The 23199-nt window shown below is 45.4% G+C and overlaps 1 protein-coding gene across 2 annotated transcripts in view; it reads left to right on the top strand.

The window, feature by feature from the left end:
• Positions 1 to 360: 360 nt before the first annotated feature.
• CLK3 (CDC like kinase 3) overlaps positions 361 to 23199 on the top strand; it is a 47758-nt gene continuing 24919 nt past the window's right edge. Inside the window, exons 1-7 of one of the 2 annotated variants that reach the window (XM_073652821.1) lie at positions 361 to 646; positions 3740 to 3810; positions 5223 to 5368; positions 12605 to 12785; positions 15158 to 15251; positions 17176 to 17242; positions 17607 to 17723. In XM_073652821.1, coding sequence (XP_073508922.1) covers positions 5223 to 5368; positions 12605 to 12785; positions 15158 to 15251; positions 17176 to 17242; positions 17607 to 17723 — 605 coding nt within the window. In that variant the 5' untranslated portion in view covers positions 361 to 646; positions 3740 to 3810. Of the gene's footprint in view, positions 647 to 2466; positions 2821 to 3739; positions 3811 to 5222; positions 5369 to 12604; positions 12786 to 15157; positions 15252 to 17175; positions 17243 to 17606; positions 17724 to 23199 lie in introns of those variants that run through there. The other variant, XM_073652822.1, reaches the window with a different exon arrangement.

Raw genomic sequence — 23199 nt, 5'->3', positions numbered from 1 at the left:
GGTGCTGCTGGGACTGACGTAAAAATGCCAGAAATCAGTTTTGCACAACACGTCTCGGACATTAGTAGGTGTCTTCTGAGCGGAGTGCGCCGTCCATGCCTGTGCGCCACCAATAAGCCGGCCACGGGGTCTGAGCACGGCTGCGTCACTTCTCCTTCACTGCACGTACGTTTCTGCCAGAGGGAGGTTTGAATAATGCCGGCTCCGCCCATTGCTCCATGTACGGAACAACTGACTCAGCCACTTCCCGCCATGTGAACGGCTCACTACTGCTTGGCCAAAAACACACATATCACGTGCGCATCACGTGCTAACTCTTCACCAATAAGCTTGCGAGTCTGACTAAAGGCTCAGGATGCGGTCTGGGAGTGGGCGGGGTTAGTACTTCTGACGTCACGGAATCCCCGTACGGGCATCGGTGTGTTCTGGTAGAGCTAGATAGCGGCCATTACACGGATTGTGACTGGTTCCTGTGATTCTGCGCACACCTCCTGCTTTAGGTTTCCGGTGCAGTGTGCTTGAGGAAGCGGGGAAGTGTCGTGGTGTGAGGAGTGCTGACTAGAGCTGTGCTCCGGGCTCTGTGCCCGTGTACTCCCGGGGGTGCTGGGATAATGCCAGTGCTGGTCTGGGACCGAAGCTGCTGCAGGTGAGCTGTACCATGGAGCGCCGGGGCCTCTGATGTGGAAACATTGCACAGCCTCCTCCCCTGGTGGTGGTATCGCCCAAAACAGCTGCTGTGGCCTGTGTGATCGTGACGTGGTGAGGCAGTAGCAGTGGTGGTGGAGGGCGGGGGGTGTCACGTCGAGCGTAGCGGTAGTTGGGGGCATCACATCAAGTGTAATGGTAGTTGTGGGGGGGCATCACATCAAGCGTAATGGTTGTGGGGGGCGTCATGTCGAGCGTAACTGTAGTGGTGGCGGGGGCATCACGTCGAGCGTAGCGGCAGGGGGGGAGCGTCATGTTGAGCGTAGCGGCAGGGGGGGGAGCGTCATGTTGAGCGTAGCGGCAGGGGGGGAGCGTCATGTTGAGCGTAGCGGCGGGGGGAGCATCACATTGAGCGTAGCGGCGGGGGGGGCGTCACGTCGAGCGTAGCGGCGGCGGGGGGGGGCGTCACGTCGAGCGTAGCGGCGGCGGGGGGGAGCGTCACGTCGAGCGTAGCGGCAGGGGGGGGAGCGTCATGTTGAGCGTAGCGGCAGGGGGGGAGCGTCATGTTGAGCGTAGCGGCGGGGGGAGCATCACATTGAGCGTAGCGGCGGGGGGGAGCGTCACGTCGAGCGTAGCGGCGGGGGGGAGCGTCACGTCGAGCGTAGCGGCGGGGGGGAGCGTCACGTCGAGCGTAGCGGCGGCGGGGGGAGCGTCACGTCGAGCGTGGCGGCGGGGGGGAGCGTCACGTCGAGCGTGGCGGCGGGGGGGAGCGTCACGTCGAGCGTGGCGGCGGGGGGGAGCGTCACGTCGAGCGTAGCGGCGGCGGGGGGGAGCGTCACGTCGAGCGTAGCGGCGGCGGGGGGGAGCGTCACGTCGAGCGTAGCGGCGGCGGGGGGGAGCGTCACGTCGAGCGTAGCGGCGGCGGGGGGGAGCGTCACGTCGAGCGTAGCGGCGGCGGGGGGGAGCGTCACGTCGAGCGTAGCGGCGGCGGGGGGGAGCGTCACGTCGAGCGTAGCGGCGGCGGGGGGGAGCGTCACGTCGAGCGTAGCGGCGGCGGGGGGGAGCGTCACGTCGAGCGTAGCGGCGGCGGGGGGGAGCGTCACGTCGAGCGTAGCGGCGGCGGGGGGGAGCGTCACGTCGAGCGTAGCGGCGGCGGGGGGGAGCGTCACGTCGAGCGTAGCGGCGGCGGGGGGGAGCGTCACGTCGAGCGTAGCGGCGGCGGGGGGGAGCGTCACGTCGAGCGTAGCGGCGGCGGGGGGGAGCGTCACGTCGAGCGTAGCGGCGGCGGGGGGGAGCGTCACGTCGAGCGTAGCGGCGGCGGGGGGGAGCGTCACGTCGAGCGTAGCGGCGGCGGGGGGGAGCGTCACGTCGAGCGTAGCGGCGGCGGGGGGGAGCGTCACGTCGAGCGTAGCGGCGGCGGGGGGGAGCGTCACGTCGAGCGTAGCGGCGGCGGGGGGGAGCGTCACGTCGAGCGTAGCGGGGGGGAGCGTCACGTCGAGCGTAGCGGGGGGGAGCGTCACGTCGAGCGTAGCGGGGGGGAGCGTCACGTCGAGCGTAGCGGGGGGGAGCGTCACGTCGAGCGTAGCGGGGGGGAGCGTCACGTCGAGCGTAGCGGGGGGGAGCGTCACGTCGAGCGTAGCGGGGGGGAGCGTCACGTCGAGCGTAGCGGGGGGGAGCGTCACGTCGAGCGTAGCGGCAGCGGGGGGGAGCGTCACGTCGAGCGTAGCGGCGGCGGGGGGGAGCGTCATGTCGAGCGTAACTAGTGGTGGCGGGGGGTGTCACGTCGAGCGTAGCGGTGGGGGGGTGTCACGTCGAGCGTAGCCGCGGGGGGTGTTAAATGAATTATTCATGTATTGAGATATATGGCGTGCACTCCGCTTTGATGAGGGGCTGCAGGTTGAACTGGGAGAGCCAAGTAGTGGACTTGTAGAACATCAACCGCACTCACAAGAAGGATTTCAGTATGATGCTGTTTTTTTAAACACAATACCGTAGTCCACCATAGTGCTGCGTAAGGGAACAGAAAAGCGGCATGCAGTGCTAGAAGACTGATGTTTCGTTGTTTTTTTTAAAATTTGTCGCAGTGTCCTGGAGTGTGGAGGAGCAGGATATCTGCTGCACGTGCTCCAGCGAGCGTAGAGGCAGTATGGTGGGGGTGTTATATGAGTTATTCAGGTTATTACTTTTGTTTGGTTACCTAATTTGTGTCATTTTTTTGTTATATGTATAAAGTGCATCAGAGAAACCTATGATTGTATCATAGTGACAGCTAACAACCAAGTAAGGGCACGGCCCCACTATCAGTATTCGGTCAGTATTTTTCTCAGGAGAGGGAGCCAAAACCAGGTGAGGAACAATCAGAGAAAAGGTATAATAGAAACAAGTCACCAATTCTGCATTTATCACCCACTCCTGGTTTTGGCTCCCATTCCTGAGAAAAAATACTGACCACATACTGATAGTGGGGCCGCGGCCTAAATGAGACATCGCTGGAATCAGGGTCTCTGTCTTCCACGGCTGTGGAGTTAGTAAGCCAAGCCTCCGACTCCTCAATTTCCCTGACTTCCAACTCCACAGGACGTCCTCACTACTGAGCATGTACAACTTATGCAGTTGACATGCTTGTTTTCAGATTGCTCCTTCCTCAGGGTTTAGCTTGGGGATAGTGTGGGCTCCAGGAGGTCTGGACACTCGCCGCATGGGTGCCAGTATAACTGACATCAAAAGCTGAAATCACCTGTCGTGTTATGCACATGGTGCTTGTGGCGGATTAATTTTTATGTATTTTACTAAATTCATAAAGGTTAAAGTCTATCATATATTTACCTGGAAATGATTCCTAAAGAATATGGCTTGTTCTGCATACATATATAGTCTTAAAAGTAAAAGCTATGACTGATAGAAAACAAGAAGGCATGTTTCTGTGCTATAACTGGCTGCTTTGATTTATTCTGCAGCTTAGCTGAGCGGTGCCATTATTGTGGCCGCCATATAAGGGCACATAATCCCTCTACCACAGTATGTTACACTTACCGAGACAGTAACCGTTCATTTAATATATCCAATACATTAAACAATTCGTATTCTTTTTCAGTTCTCTGAAAACTTCCCATGTGATTACAAAAGCGTAAGAAGCATGACTTTTCCTTTCTGAGATAAGCTACAGTAAGTGTTTTATTAATTTAAGAACATGTATATTTGCAGCATGCGCTCTTTTTAATGAGGATAATGTATACTTTTTTTTAATTTTTTTTTTACGAACTTTAAACTTTTCACCACATAAATATAAAAAATTAAGCAAGTTTCTGATCGCCTTAATTGTACTGATCTGTAGAATCATGTCAGTCATTAATTTTTTAGTGACAGAATGAACGCTGTAAAAACAAATACCCCAAAAAACATGGAAGAATTGCATTTTTCTTCACAATTTTTTACTTCGCTTGGATTTTTTTTCCTGTTTTCTAATTCATTGAATGTTAAATAATTAGCTTCTATTCAATTGTACAAGCCCTCATACAGCTATGTGGACAGAAGAAAAAATTCTTGGAAGAATGGGGTGGGACAAAAAAATCCCACATTCTCTAAGGGGTTGTCTAGTCTTGTGGTGAAAGTCTGCAGTCATTCTGTGACAACAGACTTCTGAATCCATATAGTGTGTGTGGACCGTATGCTGTCAGGAGTCTACAGTATTGCTGCTGAGACGCAAGCATGCAATTTTTAAACATTTCCGGACACATTCCGACTTGACGTGCTCAACCTCGCTCATTTCATTTGTATTGAGCTTGGCTGAGCACATTTAGTTGGCATATGACCGCATACTAATCGTATACTTAAGTTCACATGACCACCCTGTTTCGGCATCAACACTGACAGCGTACGTTGCGCACGCTTTTAAGGATTCTGAAGTCTGCAGTCACATCGAATGACTGACTTTCACCATAAGACAGGACAACCCCTTTACTGTTTGTTAGCATGTTCCCCTGCATATATAGCAAGGTATTAACGTTCTTAAAGGGAACCGGTCGTGTAAAATAACGCTATTAACCTGCAGATGTGGGGTTAATCTGTAGGTTAATAGCGTTCTGACAGTGTGGCGCTTGCACAGAGAGCCCCACTGCCGGGAGGAAATAAACTTGGCAGTGTTTGGCGTCCAATCATAAGGGGTGGCTCTGGCACTGTTTCAGTCACCGCTCAGTAGATAGTGTTGGCTGTAACTGCACCTCTGGCACTGACTGATAGCAGGATCTGCATTAGAACTGGCTGTCACTCAGTGCCGGGGGTGCGGTTACAGCCACTGATTATACTATGTTGTCTTTTTGAACTGTGTATTTAGGGCCTAGATCTGGATTAAAAGTAGTCTTACGAAGGCTACTCCTTTCCATATGTGTCTTAAGGAATATAGATTTCTTAGAGCATAGTCCCTTTCTATGTCATAAACAGAGAGCCTTCTCAGTCTGTCCATGAATTTACATGGCATTTCATCTAAATGGCCACCATGTAAAATTGTTGGCCTGCAGTCAGGAGACAATGGATGGGCAGTAGTAGTATTCTAATATATCTGTTTAATAAACTACTAGATGCATCGGAGGAAGAGGGAATGGTCGCGTCAAGACTCCAGGATGAGGAAAAGACGACGACTTAGTCGAAGTTTGGAACGTGAGGGACATGAACGACGTAGACTTTCTCCATACTGGAAATCACCAGCCAGATCTCGATCCAGGAGGTATGACAGATGTACATTACTGTGCGAAAACTTTAGGTCGTTGAAAAACATGGTTACATAATATTTGATTGCTTTCTATTCCAATTTTTGTGAGTCTGAATGAAAAAATATAGCAATACCATAATTGTGTTTTTATCTCAACACCCACACACTAGTGTGACAATCCGTTCTGTAGAAAAAATAAAAATTAGTTTCACCGCCTATAATTGTTACCCATAATGATCTGTAATATCCTTTCAAAAAATAGCTTATTTTGGTTGAGTTTAAAAGGTGGCTCAATGTCAGCCCTTGAACACTTAATAGCTGTTAAATAAAACCTCTACAATTTGCTAATTTGTAAAGAATATTTAATATTATTTATTAGTTTATATTTCGTGTTTCAAAGTAAACTTGCCAGATTACAGACAACATTCAGTATTCACTGTTTTAGGCAAGTCTAATCTCTAAATATTTACGCAGCAGTCTACACCGCTCCCATTGTGTCTTTTACAAAATTTTTGCCTGAAATTCACTTTAATTTCTAATAGTAATTTGCAAGTATTGATGAGCGATATTAGGGTTATTTGCAGCAACTAGGTGAAAGTGAAGTTTATCATTTGATACGACCATTAGTAACACTGGTACACAGGCCCGTGCTTGCGTCCTTTTGCAACAGAAACTGCAGAGAGAACTACTGAGTTTGCCGTGTAGGCCCCACATTCAGAAGCTAATTATTGCAAGCGTGTTTGATAAATTGTGACGGACATCAACAGGTCCAAATATAAAGTTGTTTTAGAGATTTTCGGCTGCCTGGAATCAACTGGATAAAACAAAGTTTTCAACTGGAATGGAAAATGACATTAGAAGACATGGAAGATGCTGTCTGCAGAACCTGCAGGACACGTATCAGATTAGCTAAAGCTGATAATGAATTAAGGCTTGCAAGAGATGTCAAAAGCAATAAGAAAGGATTTTGGGGTATGTCAAAAGTAAAAGAAACGTCAAAAATGCTATAGGATTTTTACAGGATGAAAATGGTAAAGTGGTGAAAAATGATGCTGAGAAGACTGAACTTTTAAATTCCTATTTTGCATCTGTTTTCTCTCAAAGTAAATGTAACATCAACTGATCTTCACTGTACTATTGAAGGAATAAAAAAATCCACACTATCTGTAAACAGAGAGATAGTAAGGAAATACTTAAAGGGGTTTTCCCAGGAACAAAAGTAATTTTAATCAATAGATCTTTGAGTAATAATAAGTTCCACATTTGAATGTATTTAAATAAAATGTTCCTGTACTGAGAATCTTATAAATGTTCCCCTGCTGTGTACTGTGTAATGGCTGTGTCTGACCGTGTGGTATGATCAGAACGCGGTCTGATCATACCACAGCTCCTGGGCAGGAGAGGAAGCAAAAGACAATACAGACATTACAGCAGGGAATCACAGCTGATTCTTTCTTTGATGTAAAACATTGTTTAAAAACAGGCAGTAATATGTTTTACCTGACAAAAAGAATCAGCTGTGATCCCATGCTGTCCTGTCTGTATACTCTTTTGCTTTCTCCCCTGCCCAGGAGAAGTGGTATGAGCAGACCGTGTTCTGTACTCGGTCAGACACAGCCATTGCTCAGGGGAACATTTACAAGATTATCTCAGCACAAGAACATTTTATGCAAACAAATCCAATTGTGGAAGTTGTTATTCCAAGATCTATTGATTAAAATCAACTTTCGTTCATGGGAAAACCCCTTTAACTAATATAAATGAATTCAAGTCTCCAGGTCCAGATGAATTACATCCTAGGGTACTGAAGGAGATAGCAGAGGAAATTATTGAACCACTCTCCATAATCTTTGAAAATTCTTGGTGGTCAGGAGAAGTCCAAGAAGTCTGAAGAAGAGTGAATGTTGTCCCCATCTTCAAAATGAGGAAGAAGGTGGACCCAGGGAACTATAGACTTGCGAGCCTCACTTCTATACTAGGAAAGATTTTTGAACAAATTATTAAACAACATGTATGCAAGTACCTTTATGAGAATGAAGTGATTAACCAGAGCCAGCATGGGTTTGTAACTAACAAGTCATGTCAGACTAACTTAATTTCCTTCTATGAGGCTATGTGCCCACGATGCAGAAATGAAGCAGAAAATTTCTGCAGCATTTCTGCATCTCCCTGGCAGAAAAAACGCATGCAGATTGTGCATGCAGATTGTGCATGCATTTTTCCTGCAGAATACATGCGGATCCACATGCGGATTCACATGCGTTTCCGCATGCAGATTGACAAGCGCTTTCCAGGCGATAGCATCACTTGGAAAGTGCTGGACAACTAGGTCACACTGTATAAATCCATGCAAACAGCATGGATTTATACAGTGTGAACCGTAAAAATTAAAACAAATAAAGCTATACTCACCCCCCGATGCCCGGCGTGGCTGCAGCGCTCGTTTCTGTCTGGTTCCTGGATGCCGGCATATCGCGAGACAGAGCGGTGAAGGGCCTGCGACTGTGACGTTACTGCAGGTCCTCAAGCGATGCCGGCATTCAGAAAGAAGCCGCCGGACAGGTGAATATAACTTTATTTGTTATTTTATTCTTTTTTTACAGGTACAATGGTACCCAGGTCTGGATGAGAGTCTTCTCTCCTCCAGAACTGGGTACCATCCGCACATAGAGACGCATAGAAGCCGCTTGTACAAATGTACAGTCGCGGTTTCTATGCGTCTCAATGCAAGTCAATGGCGGGAGTTCCGCTGCGCTTCCGCAAAATTAAATGACATGCTGCGGATTTTTGTACGCAGCATAAACGCTGCGGAAAAATCCGCAGCATGTGCATAGAACATGCGGAATCCCCTTGGGGACCATGGGGTGCGGATTACCTAGCGTTTCACAAGCGTTTATGCTGAGGAAATTCCGCAGCATAAACGTTTGAAAAACGCTACGTGGGCACCCAGCCTGACTGAATCACTGACTGGGTGGATCAGGGAACCACAGTAGATATAGTATATCTTGACTTTGGCAAAGCATTTGACAGAGTATCTCATACCATCCTTAATGAAAAAATGACCAACTATGGAATGAACAAGGCAACTGTTAGGTGGATTCATAACTGGCTTAGTGATCGGACCCAAACTAAATAAATAAATTGTTGCACATCCAGTTGGAAGAATGTCTCAAGTGGGGCACCACAAGGCTCTGTCCTGGGCCTTGAGTTGTTCAACATCTTTATCAATGATTTAGATGAAGGAATTGAGGGTAAACTGATTAAATTTGCTGATGAGACAAAGCTAGGAGAGATAGCTAATACTAGAGAAGAGAGAGAGAGGATTCAAAAAGATCTAATCAAACTGGAGCAGTGGACAGCAACTAACAGAATGTTTTTTAACAGGGAGAAATGCAAAGACATCTGGGCAAGAAAAATAAAAAAAAGCATATACAGAATGGGAGAAATAGGGCTAAGTAACTGCACATGTGAAAAAGACTTGGGTATGCTAATAGATCACAGACTGAACAGGAGTCAACATTGTGATGCAACACAATTCTGGGTTGCATTAACAGAAGCATAGAGTCTAGATCACATGAAGTAATTATCCCCTTCTACTGCTCTTTGGTCAGACCTCATCTGCATTACTGTGCCTAGTTCTGGGCACCACATTTTAAAAAAGACATTGAAAAACTGGTTCAGAGAATAGCTACCAGGATGGTGACCGGTCTACAAACAATGTCCTATGAGGAATGGTTAGAGGATTTGGGAATGTTTAACTTGCAAAAGAGAAGACTGAGAGGAGACTTAATAGCTGTCTACAAATATCTTAAGGGATGTCACAATAGAGGGATCAGCTTTATTCTCATTTGCACAAAGAAAGACAAGGAGCAATGGGATGAATGAAACTGAATGGGAGAAGCTTCAGATTAGATATTAGTAAAAGCATTTTGACAGTGAGGGTGATCAATGAGTGGAACAGGCTGCCACGAGAGGTGGTGAGTTCTCCTTCAATGGAAGTCTTCAAACAGAGGCTGGACAGACATTTGTCTGAGATGGTTTAATGAATCCTGCATTGAGTAGAGGGTTGGACACTAAGACCCTGTAGATCCTTTCCAACTGTAAGGCTGTGTCCACGATGCAGAAATGCTCTGGATTTTTCCTGAGCGTTTCTGCATCTCCCTGGCAGAAAAAACGCATGCGGATTTTACATGCGTTTTTCCAGCCAGGGACAAGCGTTTTGCAAGTGTTTTGCACATGCGATTTCGCATGCGGGCTGTCAAGCGCTTTTCCAAGCGATTTTAGCATCACTTGGAAAAGTGCTCGACAACTTGGTCACACTATATAAATCCATGCAACCGGCATGGATTTATATAGTGTGACCAAGTTAAGTTAAAAAAAAAAATAAAAAAAAGTAAAAAAACCCCATTATACTCACCTTCCGATGCCCCCGATCTCCTTCTCTGGTGTCTTCGGCGTCTCGCGGTGGTGTAAGAGGACCTTCCATGACGTCCTTTAGTCATGTGACGCTGACGTCGGCGGTTGCGTGACCTGTCACATGACTAAATTACGTCATGGAAGGTCCTTTTACACCACCGGGAGCCAGGACGCACCTTACCGGGGGCCATCAGAAAATGAGTATAATGTTTTTTTTTTTTTGTTTACGGGTACTATGGTACCCAGGTCTGAATGAGATTCTCCTCTTCTCCAGACCCGGGTACCATCCGCACAGTGAATCGCTTAATATCCGCATGTCCACCTTTTAAACTCAATCAAAACAAACTATTTTTATTTTATTACAGATCATTATGTAACAATTACAGGGGGTGAGACTTAGATAAAAATTGTTTTATTCATTCTAGAATCTATAGATATGTATATATCCATATCTATAAATAAGGGAAAAAAATAGTTATGGTGTGTTTTATAATCTGTTGCGGTCAGTGGGGAAAACAAGATAATCTTATATTTATGATAGATTTTTTTGTTAGCCATTAAAAGGTGTTACAAAGCAAGCTATGACTTCCTAAGCCTCTTCCTCAGGCATGGTATAACTGGGTCACAGGAGGCAGGGACGCTGCTTCAGGAGGCTGGCGGCAGGAGTGGGGCAATGCGGTTCCTGGGCTCTCATTAGGAGTTCCCTGCGGTGGGCTTTGGGAAAATGGCCGCCGGAGGCAGCGCATGTGCAGGTTAAGATCTTGTCTCCCGAGATCTCAATCTGCGCGTGCGCTGCCTCTGGCGGACATTTTTCAGAAGCCCACTGCAGTGAAAACAATGGGAAGTGCTGGGACTCTGCTTACATTTTCTGAACGTCTGGGGCCAGGGGAATCCTCGCACTACCGAACACCCCCCTCCTCTAAGCCAGGGGTTCACAGCATCGCCCCACTCCTGCCAATGCCAGGTTCCTGCAGCAGAGACTCTGCCTCTTGTGACCTCACTCCACTGTAGCCTTCCCCTGTTATCTACATTCTGTCATGCAAGGTGTGGGAAAGCCTTAGTGCAACACAAAGGGAAGGGGGAAAGTGGAGACCTCCTAGGTTGATCTAGCGTCACCCTGTCTTCCCTAACGTCCCTGTATTGGCTCTTCACCAATCGGCGCACGCGTGCCTCGTCCTGTCTTTCCCTGGTGTATGGCTAAGGTTAGGGAAGGGAGGAAATGAGCACTATAGACAGCAAGGGTGGACAAACAGGTGAAATTGCTTAGCTTTAGACAAATCCAGACAAATGCTCACACATCCTTAAGCTCTAGAGAGGACGAAGTACTGCTCTTGCAAAAGCCTTCACAAGTACTAATGAATATTGCCGGCACCTCCCTCTGAAACAGCAGGTATTTATACACCCAGGCAGGGTGTTAATTAGCCAGAGGGGGTAGCCGCTGGGTCCTAGAGACAGCCTCTAAGAAAATGTCTGTAATGCCAAACGTAGAGATCTCCTGCAACCAACTGCAGGGCAACTGTCACCTCTGACACACCCGTGACACATTCGGATTATAAAACGGGAGGGGGGGGGGGGGGCCTTATAATCCATAATACGGTAAATAAAGACTGGAAGAAGTAAATTGTCATTCATGTATGGTGTGACAATCATGCGGGCTCACTGCAGGCGCAATCATAAGCGAGTGTCAGTGCTATATGAAAGCTGACACCCTGCAGCAACGCTCACGATTGGTGCTAGCACCGATTGCGGGCGTGTAACCCCTCTGATGCCTCTGTCAATAGCGACATCAATCGGGTTATAGAGTGAGGAGCTCCCTCTCTGCTCCGATCCGCACAACGCGATTGCTATTGCATTGCGCCGATGGTCTCCCAGGTAGATGGCCGTGTGGTCACCCAGGTATGGTGGCCTGTAAGTTCCTGCTCAGTGCAAGAGCTGAAACGCCTCCTCCCTGTCTGCGAGATGTTGATCTAATGTCCTGCAAAAAAAGTTTTAAATTGTAAAAATATTTTTTAAGCAAAGTAAAGAATAAAAAATAAATATGAATTCAATAATACATATATTTATGTAAAAACTAAAATACACAAAGTACACATATTTGGCATCGCTGTGTCCGGAATGACCCGACTCATTAAATTGTCACACTAGTTAAGCCCAATCAGTGAACATCGTAAAAATTGGCAAAAAAAAACATGCTTTTTCGTGATGTCGCTGAACAAAAAGTGGAATGAAACGTGATCAAAAAGACGAATGTAAATAAAAATGGCATCGCTGAAAAAACATCATCTTGTCCCGCAAAAAACAAGTCGCGATACAGCTCCCATCAGTGGAAAAATAACAGCTATAGCTCTCAGAATATAGAGATGCGAAAACAATTATTTTTTTTATAAAATTGTTTTTATTGTGTAAAAGTGACAAACACCTATTTTCTCCTGCATAACTATATTTCATAGTGGGTTATTTAATGGTTTTAGAAAGGATTTGTATGGCTTAAATAAAAATACCAGTTTGTACCCTGGATGTGGAATAAATATTTGAAGGCTGATGCCTTGATTTTTCTATCAATTTATATTATGTTTCACTTTATCATGAAAAATTGGATATAAAATCAGAATACTACTCCCACTAACAAGGTCATATTACCCTAAAACCTAACCATGAAGATGATGGTTTTGCTGTAATGTGATCTTGGTCCAGTGGTAAAATTGCAATGAAAACCGCTTTATTTCGGTAAAATGTTTTCTACGTTTGAAGGCGGATGGCCCATATGGCCAACTTCAGCTGTTAAGGTAGATTAGATGCATCTTTTGTAATGTGATCATTTTATTATTTATCAAGGGCTTACTGGGAGAAATCGCTTAGGGCATGGTCGAGAAATGACCGCGGCACTCAAAGCATTTCATTCCATAGCGAGAGTTATTCTACAAAATCATCTGTTGTAGAGAAATCTAGATCAAGAAGGTATCATCCTCATCGCACCTCCCGCAGACATCGCTCTAGATCTGGCAGCTTTTCTTCGGTGAGTATAGAGTACGTGGGTGAGTGATCTCCTATCTGGCCGTATTGTAGCATTCACTATTATGTAATTTATAGCATGTGGTGACTTTTCTTCATTACCAGCTATATAATATTAGTAAATTTGTCACATGATTTTTTTTTTTTTTTAACCAGAGAAAGACAGCACTAAAACTTGAAGCTGAATATTCTCTTGAAGTATATTGTAACATTCATAAAACTAACCATAACTTTTTAATTCTAGGGATCTAATACATTATTGTAAGCAAACTGATCTATTAAAGTGAATTAATGGCCTTCCTATAAATAGATGACACTTTACAAATCTGTGCATATGATCCATATTCATACTTTTCATTGTTTTTATAGGCATTTTAAGAACGGTCTGGGCTCCACACTATAAGGGCTTGTGCACATGACAATATTTTCGGTCTGAGTGCGATCCGACAAAACAGAAGAGTTGGATCCGATTATTTCACTTAGCCATGCAAGTCAATGAGTCTGCAAAAAATCGGACTGCACTCGCATCACATCTGAATGCAGTCTGATTTTCATGGCCTCACAGAATGGAGAAGACTGAGAAATTGTTTTTTTTTCTTTTTCTCATCCGAGAAAATCTGATCAGCATAATCGGGCTGATTCTTTCGGATGAGAGAAAATGCGCTGGTGTGCGATTGCCCTTAGGGTAAGTTGTCACAAAATCGATTTGCTAAACTCTTGCCTGATTCTCCGACAATCTATTTTTCCTGACCTCCAGTGATCAAACGTCATGTTGACTTGTGACCACTGCAGCTTGGGATTAGCATGAGGACAAGTGTCTTCCTGATTTGATAGGTCTCTTCCTATACAAATAAAAAAAACTATGCAGGAATTTATCAAGACTAGCATTTCATACCATTTTTCATACATGAAGAAAGCGCGGTGGCACACCGATGTAATAAAATCTTTTTTTATTCCATTAAAAATGCAGGGAAGCGGCACCTTTTGCCTCCTAGTCCGCAAAAGGTGCCGCTTCCCTGCATTTTTAATGGAAATGGAATAAAAGAAGATTTTATTACATCGGTGTGCCACCTCGCTTTCTTCATGTATGAATTGTGACTTTGTTTCTGGAGGGAGTTGCACCCGATGGTAAGATTGATTGCTCGAGCTGATGAGGTCGAGCTTCTTGAGTCTCTGCACAAGGACTGAGTTGCTGCAGTGCCTGTGCATTTGTATTTCATACCATTTGATAAACCATTAAACCAAGTGCCCACTGAAGTGAGGTGCTCCAAATGTATTCTTGTGCTCAGGCGAGTCACTGTGACTTCCCAGCGCACAAGATCCCTGCATTACTATGACTGCATAGTACACAGTACAACTGTGCCTTCTGTAAAAAGCAAAGTGCACTGTAGCAGAATTTGGACATTTCGTCTGCACGTCACAGTGCAGGGGAGGGGGGAAATATTTAAATTAACACAGTAGGCCTGGCCTGCAAGCACCGGAATCTTCACTGAAAAAAAGCCATTTCACAGCAAATAGACCTCTAATATGGGGCATACAGGTAAGTATAGATTCACATTTGTATCACCTGTATGCCCATATTAGAGGTCCGGTAAGTCCTAGGGGGTGACCGATTCCCTTTAACCTATGGAGATTTCAGGTACAGTTTACACCAGTTTTTGGTGTACATAATTGTAAATTTGTCCTGTTGCAGTTGGCCATACCCCCGTTAGGTAATCGTCCATTTTTTAGAAAATTGATGGAGCTGTCACACAGGGACTCAAAGTTACTAAATTTTAGTGTGAATACTCCTTTACACCAAACTTTAACTTTTAATGCAAGAACATTGGATAAATGAATGATTTTTAAATTTTTCATTTTTTTTTCTGTGAAGCTGCATAAGTAAAACCTAGTTCTTTGTACACAGGTACAATAAAAATTTACAATGATTATTTTTAAATATTTGTCATCTAAGGTAAACGCTCTTAAGAGTGAAGAGCGTATTAATGGTTTACCGTGTTTGTGAATGTTACAAGATACTCTTTGGGTTATGGTGAGCTTAAAGTTAACGTCCTCTGTAGTTATCTTGTAAACATATGTATAATCGAGAATATTCCCCCCCTAAACTTCCTCTATGTACATAGATGTAGTAGTAATAAAATATGAGAAATTACATTTTAGAGAATTTTTATGCGCATTTAGTCCAGCTTCAGTGCTGAGGCGTCTCTAACCTGCACGTCTCCCTTTGCAATATCCCCTATCGTTCTATGTTTTTATATGACTGCACACCATTCACCTACACGGACGTGGATCGTGTCTTCTTAATGTAACCACCTTCGGTTTTTATCGGCAATGAAACCTACTCCTTGTTCCTGTTTGTGACTGTTGGGCGAGCAGAAGAGTCATCGAAGTGCTAAGAACAGCCAGACTACTGAAGATGACAAGGAGGGGCACCTGGTGTGCCGGATTGGAGACCGCATCTTGGACAGATGTACTGAAGCCTGTTCCGTAAAACTTTAACATACTTACTCTTCCTCAGCTTTTTCCCCTGACTTTCCCTACCCCATGAGATAACTGCAGGGCTAATGACCATGAAGGGAGAGGCAGGGTCAGATCAGGGTAGTATGCTTTGTATAATCATTTATCCCTTTCACTACTTGGCAGAACTGCAGAGTCCCTGTGGCAGCTATGTTATTTCCTTAGCAGAAAGATAATTGTCCGTGAGGTCTTTTCCACCATAGGTACACTTTGAGTTATCTTTTTTGCCTTTCAAGGATTTTCTCATAAATGAAATATTACATTTCTCTGGTAGATCACGCAGAACAATTTATTCCCTTCTCAAACATTCCACCTACTGAGCTCAGTACTGGCAAGAAGAAGGTGATACAAGGGTGAACTCGCATACGTCAGATTTGTTGCTACTGATTTCTAGGTCTGTCATATTCATCTGAATGTGACCTGCAGAAATGAATGTGCTTGCCTCTAAAAGAGATCTATGGAACAGATCTTCAAAGCTGCTGAACATATGAATTCACCATTAGTTCTATGATCTATTTTGCTTGGCCTACACAAGAACAAATTACTCTCCTGCCCATATATGAGGTTTTTGGTGGTGTGGTTGAGTTACTCTGCTTTTGTACCGACATAATTTTATGTTTTGCGTGATTTCAATAGAGATGTCATATTTAATTGTGACGCAATCCATTTACCTACTTTGTAGAGCTAAACTATTGTTCTGTTACGGACATGAGGTCTTCTAACTCACATTTAATCTTAGGGAACCTGTCACCAGGACAAAAGTGGCCAGCTTTTACTCTTATTTTATTCCCACTGATTATTCTGCTTTTTGTTTTACTTAAATCCACCATACAGATCCAGCGATATGGGCCTTTATTTTATGCTAATTCTTATTTTAACAAGGAGATGTGGCTTACAGGATTCTCTGGGAGTGTCGTTAGGCTGGTCTGAAAAATTACCCTTTGAGGAAGAACCTTGGTAACGACCATAAGAATTAGCACTAAAGAAAAAGGCTTGTATCCCTGTAACCATATGATATTTACAAAAAAACCTGCGTACTCAGGAGCAATGGGAATAAAGTAAGAGTAAAAAACTGTCCACTTTTGAACTAGTCCTCTGTAGTATACATAGCAGAATATTACACTACTAATCTGCAGAAAGTGTAGCGATATGTTCTGCCATCACCGCAGCAGATGGAGAAAACTCAATTGGCATATATGAAGTTGTCTCTAACTGTTAATGGTTTGATGGTAAAGGTATAAAAATAGTAGTATTCTTAACCAAGATCTATAATGAAAAGCATACATTTTAGTTAATTACTTAAAGGTGAAAGCAGCTATTATTGTTTGCAAACAAATTTGGCCCGTGGTGGCGATAAAAGGGAACTGATACCTACTAGACTCCCGTCATTCTGCCCCACTGCTGCCTGTGTTACTCTCTCGTCTCCTGGTCTCAATCAGCTGTCACTGCTTGTCTGTGGCCTTCATGTGCCGTCCTGGCTGGAAAAAAAAAACAATGTCTTCCCTCCAATGCAAAGGCTGCAGCCGATCAGGGACTGCTGATTTGCTGCACGTTATGTCTCTCGCAGAAAGAGGACACCATGGAACTTGCAGGGGGCACACAGGCAGCAGTGGGGAAGAAATGTAGTTGGACTTATTTTAATATCCCTATGGGCCCATTTTTATTTAAGAAAAAAAATCCTTTAAGATAAGTTTAGTTTAAATGAGTGTTCACCTTATCTGGTGGCTTCTGGTGCAATATATGGAAATTGAATAGTTGATAGATGGACTCTGGAAATCTGCACAGCAGTAAAGGAATTGGTCAGTCTGTTATATAAAGCCTTTCTCTCACTTTTTACAGTGTCATAAAATCTAGCCCCTGCTTTTTGTGTCTTTCAGATGAAGTTGTGAGAATTCTAGGCGAGGGGACTTTCGGCAGGGTGGTGGAGTGCTTGGACCATCACAGGTTTGTCATGGTGAAACATCCTCTTATGGCTACATGACAGAACCCAATGTGCAGAACCTGAAATGGTAGTGAGTGAAGGCTGCAATGGCTCCATGTGTTGTCACACAGGGTTCTTTTTGTGCCATATGTACATAGATCGTCTTCTGCAGAAGCATAGTTTCTATTTGTGTTAACCTTCAATCAATTCAGTGTCTTATGGCACATGCTTCTGAGATACGACAAAAAAGCCCCAATACGAAATCGGAGGGATACTGATGTACAATAGAGGCCTCATGCACCTCAATAATAAGAAAAACTACTAAGATCCATTACTGTTCTGTACAAAGCAACCTTAAGCTGGCATTTTTTTCTCGTTTGGTCTTAGAAGAAACACCAGAGTTGCTCTAAAGATCATCCGGAATATAAAAAAGTATCGGGAGGCTGCTCAGATGGAGATTAATGTTCTGAAGAAAATTCAAGAACAAGATAAAGAAAATAAAAAGTAAGAATTTTTTTTCCACAAAGCTCTTCAAAATATCTGAAAAATTTCATACGGCTGACTGCAGAATATAGGGATTTTTGGTACTCGCCATAAAATCTTTCTTGCAGCCTTCATTGGGGGACACGGGTAACCATTGGTGTATGCTGCTGTCGCTAGGAAGCTGATACTAGGCAAAAAAAGAATTGGCTCCTCCTCAGCAGTATACACCCACCGACTGGCACAAAGCTTGTCAGTTATTGAAAAAGCCGTAGGAGAAGCAATAACAACACAACTACACTGTGTGCCGAATTATTAGGCAAGTTGTATTTTAGAGGATTATTTTTATTATTGATCAACAACTATGTTCTCAATCAACCCAAAAGACTCATAAATATCCACGCTTAATATTTTTGGAAGTTGGAGTGTTTTTTTTTTTTTAGATTTGGCTATCTTAGGAGGATATCTGTTTGTGCAGGTAACTATTACTGTCCCGAATTATTAGGCAACTTAATAAAAAACAAATATAATCCCATCTCACTTGTTTATTTTCACCAGGTAAACCAATATCAGTGCACAAAATTTAGAAATAAACATTTCTGACATGCAAAAACAAAAACCAAAATAATTAGTCATCAATATAGCCACCTTTTCTTTATGATGACACTCAACAGCCTTCCATCCATAGATTGTCAGTTGCTTGATCTGTTTTCGATCAACATTGCGTGCAGCAGCCACTACAGCCTCCCAGACACTGTTCCGAGAGGTGTACTGTTTTCCCTCCCTGTAGATCTCACATTTTATGATGGACCATAGGTTCTCTATGGGGTTCAGATCAGGTGAACAAGGGGCCCATGTCATTATTTTTTCTTCTTTTAGACCTTTACTGGCCAACCACGCTGTGGAGTAGTTGGATGCATGTGATGGCGCATTGTCCTGCATGAAAATCATGTTTTTCTTGAACGATACTGACTTCTTCCTGTATCACTGCTTGAAGAAGTTGTCTACCAGAAACTGGCAGTAGGTCATCTGGGAGTTGAGCTTCACTCCATCCTCAACCCGAAAAAGTCCCACAAGTTCATCTTTAATGATACCAGCTCATACCAGTACCCCACCTCCACCTTGCTGGCTTCTGAGTCGGAGTGGAGCTCTCTGCCCTTTACTGATCCAGCCTCTGGCCCATCACGAGTCACTCTCATTTCATCAGTCCATAAAACCTTTGAAAAATCAGTCTTAAGATATTTCTTGAACCATTCTTGAAGTTTTATCTTATGTTTCTTGTTCAAAGGTGGTCATTTTTCAGCCTTCCTTACCTTGGCCATGTCCCTGAGTATTGCACACCTTGTGCTTTTTGATACTCCAGTAACGTTGCAGCTCTGAAATATGGCAAAACTGGTGGCGAGCGGCATCTTGGCAGCTTCACGCTTGATTTTCCTCAATTCATGGGCAGTTATTTTGTGCCTTTTTTGGCCAACACGCTTCGACCTTGTTGGCTATTTTCCATGAAATGCTTGATTGTTCGGTGATCACGCTTCAAAAGTTTGGAAATTTCAAGACTGCTGCATCCCCCTGCAAGACATCTCACAATTTTGGACTTTTCAGAGCCCGTCAAATTTCTCTTCTGACCCATTTTGCCAAAGGAAAGGAAGTTGCCTAATAATTAAGCACACCTTATATAGGGTGCTGATGTCATTAGTCAACACCCCTCCTCATTACAGAGATGCACATCACCAGATTTACTTAATTGGTAGTTGGCTCTCAAGCCTATGCAGCTTGGAGTAGGACAACATGTATAAAAAGTATCATGTGATCAAAATACTCATTTGCCTAATAATTCAGAACACAGTGTGTGTACAAGCCCAACGAAGGCACATAAACCCAACATAGGCACAAAGCCCGGGAGTGTATTGTGTCCAGCGATGAAGGCTCTAGAAAGAGATTTTACGGTAAGTACCAAAAATCCCACTTTATTGCTTCATTGGGGGGCACAGGTAACCATGGGACGTCCGACAGCAGTCCCTAAGGGAGTGAACAGGTTAACTTGGACAAATCAGGTCGGACGGTGGGCAACCGCCGCTCGCAGAACCTTCCTACCCAGGCCAGCATCGGCTGAGGCATAGGTATGTACTCTGTAGAACCTCGCAAAAGTGTGAAGAGTGACCAGGTAGCAGCCTTGCAATGGTGGGTTGCCGAGGCCTGGTGGTGCTGCCAGCTCAGAAACTCTTCTGATGGACATGATGGCTACTGAGAAGGCAACCTTTCAGGAAAGAAAAGACAACGTGATGTCATGGATGGATTAGAAGGGGGATTGCTGAAGAATACTGAAGACCAGATTAAGGTCCCAAGGGTCTACAGGAGGGCGATATGGTGGTACCAGGCAAGTAACTCCCTGGGGACGAGATGGCAAATTTTGTTGAAAAATAATTGAAAGGTCCGAGATCTGACCATTGAGTATGCTAAGGGAAAGCCCGGAGTTGAGGCCCGGCTGTAGAAAAGCCAGAGCTTGAACGGTTGTCTTCATACCATCGAAAAAAGGCCTTCCAAGTCCAATGATAGATGTGTGAGGATGCGGGCTTTCTTGCGCTGATCATGGTCTGTATGACCTGGGATGGAAACCCTGCTTCATTCAGAACCGCAGCCTCAATGGCCATGCGATTAAATTCAGAGACTGAAAATTCTGGTGGAAGAGAGGGCCCTGAGAAAGTAGGTCTAGAAGTTTTCAGGGTACGTATGCGAGCAGATTGACTCTGCGTACCAGGCCGTTCTGGGCCTTTCTGGAGCCGCCTGGATTACTGGAACTCCCTCTACCTTGATCTTTTTGATGACTCTCAGCATCCGTGGAAAGAGGTAATGAAGCTGAAATTGAGACCACGGAATGAGCAGGGTGTCATAAGTCAGTCAGGGGGTTGCGAGATATGGTTACAAAGCGAGGCACTTTGATTCATCCAAGACGCCATTAGATCGATGTCGGGGTGCCCCATCTCTAACAGATCTGATCGAACACGTCGGGAGTTGAGCGACCATTTGCCCGAGGAAAGACCCTGATGACTTGGGAAGTAAACGGCCCAATTGTCCACCCCCCGGAATATGGACTGCTGGCACGTGCCGCTCGGCCCAAACCAGAATCTGTGCTTTCTACGTAATGACGGATTTGCTGCGTGTTCCGCCCTGGTTTATGTATGTCACTGCCATCACGTCTGACTGAAGGCGAACTGGATGCCCTGCCAGGAAATCCTGCTAGTGAAGAAGGGGGGTAAATTGCCCTGATCTCTAGAAGATTAATGGTAAAGGAGACCTCCTGAGTATTCTAGCGACCCTGGACTGTGTGATGAAGGAAGACTGCGCCCCATCCGAGGAGACTGGCATCGGTCTTGACAACTTGCCAGTGGAGAGGGAGAAATGATCTCCCGAATCGAATGGAGGGAGAGAGAATCCACCATGTCAACAACTGTCTCGCACGAAGAGGCAGGAGAATGGGACTGTCAAGGGAAGAGATCGTCTTGTCCCTAGCGGACAGGAGGGTTAGCTGAAGTGGACGGGTATGGAATTGGCCAAAGGTCATTGCAGCAATCGTCCTCCCAGGATACTTATGCAGAGTGTGTGGGGATGGGGGCTTCAGAGAACGAATCCCCTGATAGAGAGCTGAGATCTTTTCCTCTGGGAGGAGTACTAGGGCACGAGTGGTGTCTAACCACATGCCTAGGAATTCTAGGAGTTGAGTTGGAATCGGGGTAGATTTTGCTGTGTTAACCATCCAGTCGAGACAGGCTTGGGTGTCCAGAGTGATTTGAAGGTTCTGGTAGCAGTCCTGAAAGGACAGACCCTTGATCAAGAGATCTGGATAGGGAATAATTACTATCCCCTTGGATGGCAGAATGGCGATGACTGTTGCCATCACCTTTGTGAATATCCTGGGGGCAGAGGCCAGACTGAAGGGAAGGGCTGTGGAACTGGTAGTGATTTCCCTGAACCGCGAACCTGAGAAATTTCTGATGTGGGACACATCGGAATGTGAAGATAGGCATCCTGAATATCCACTGAGCAGATGAACTCCTCGGGCTCCATAGAGACGATCACCGAGTGAAGGGATTCCATCCTGAAGTGATGGAGACGGACCCCTCTGTTTAGATGCTTTGTGGTCCAGAATCTGATAGTGAACCCCGAAATGGTTGGAATAAAAACTTGAAAAGCATTCTTGAGAGGAGATTGCGTGAAAGAAGCCTGGGCCCTGAAAAAAGTTTTCATGGGGGGGGGGGGGATGAAGGGGTAGGGAATTCCATCTTTTAGCCAGTGGTCACGATCTTCTGACCCAGGCATCTTCGACCTACGAATAGCCATGCGTCCCAGAAGAGTAGAAGCCTCCCAGGTGGGGGTGACCCGTCATGCAGAAGAGAATCTGTTAGAGCGGGACCCTGAGGGCTTTGAAGAACAGCCCCTTGTGCGCCAGTTAGGAGCGGACTTGAAGGACTGCTTTCTTCTCTTCTGTTGGGAGGAGAAGTGACGAAAGACGAAACTGCAGAAAACATCTCCTTGTGAAAGGGCGTTTTGGTTAGGGCTAAGGGAGGGAGGTGCTTTTACCATCGGTAGTGTCTGAAATGATCTGATCCAGCTTAGACCCAAACAGTCTTGAACCCTGGAAGGGGAGATTGGTAAGGGACTTCTTGGAAGCTGGGCCTGAGTTCCAGGCCTTGAGCCAGAGAATTGTTCTTATGGCAACCATATTGCTAGTAACACGGGCTGAACGGTTGGCAACATCCATAGATGCTTAGAGTAAATATTTTCCTGCATGGGCTATTTGGTCCACAAGGTCAGCCAGTTCGCCTGGGGAGGCGGCTGATAAGATGCCCACGTGGAAGCAAAAGCGGGGCAGAGGAATGCGCCAGCAGCCTCAAAGGCTGATTTGCCTAGAGATTCAATCTGCCTGTTGGAGTCCTTGCATGAGGAGCCATCTGGCAGAGACTGAACTGTCTTGGCGGACAGATGGGAGACCTGCGGATCGACGGTTCACCACTCAGTCCACTTGTTAATGAGGTCCGGACTAAAGGGATATAGAATATCAAATTTTTTTCTAAGGGGGAAGCGCTTTTCCAGATGTTCCCAATGTTTAGTAAAGATTCCCTCAAATTCTTTGTGATTGGAAAACGTCCGGGAGGGACATTTTACCTTTTTTGAATGAGACAGAGTGGTCCTGGGAGGAACACTATTCCTCCTTCTTTAATATTAAGGTTCTGGTTAACAACCGATATGAGGCTGCTGACCATGTCCTGGATCTTGGAGGTCTGATCTGTGTCGGACTCCCAATCTGAACCTGACTCTGCTTTGGATCCCAGTGCCACCTCAGGGAGGAGGCATGGGATACTGTGGGCATCCTGGAGGATGTAGACGGGTCTGAGGAGCTGGAGTGAGCCCCCTTCTTGAATCTAGTCCTTGTTGTGCCCTTCTGAGAGTGGTGGTGAGGTACGTCCGAATTGTCTTGCGGGATGTTCGGCGCACTGGTGGC

This window comes from Phyllobates terribilis, unplaced genomic scaffold, assembly GCF_046119375.1.
Source record: "Phyllobates terribilis strain yellow unplaced genomic scaffold, ASM4611937v1 Scaffold_11__3_contigs__length_659146591, whole genome shotgun sequence".
Taxonomy (NCBI): domain Eukaryota; kingdom Metazoa; phylum Chordata; class Amphibia; order Anura; family Dendrobatidae; genus Phyllobates; species Phyllobates terribilis.
This window is presented reverse-complemented; position numbering and strand designations above follow the sequence as displayed.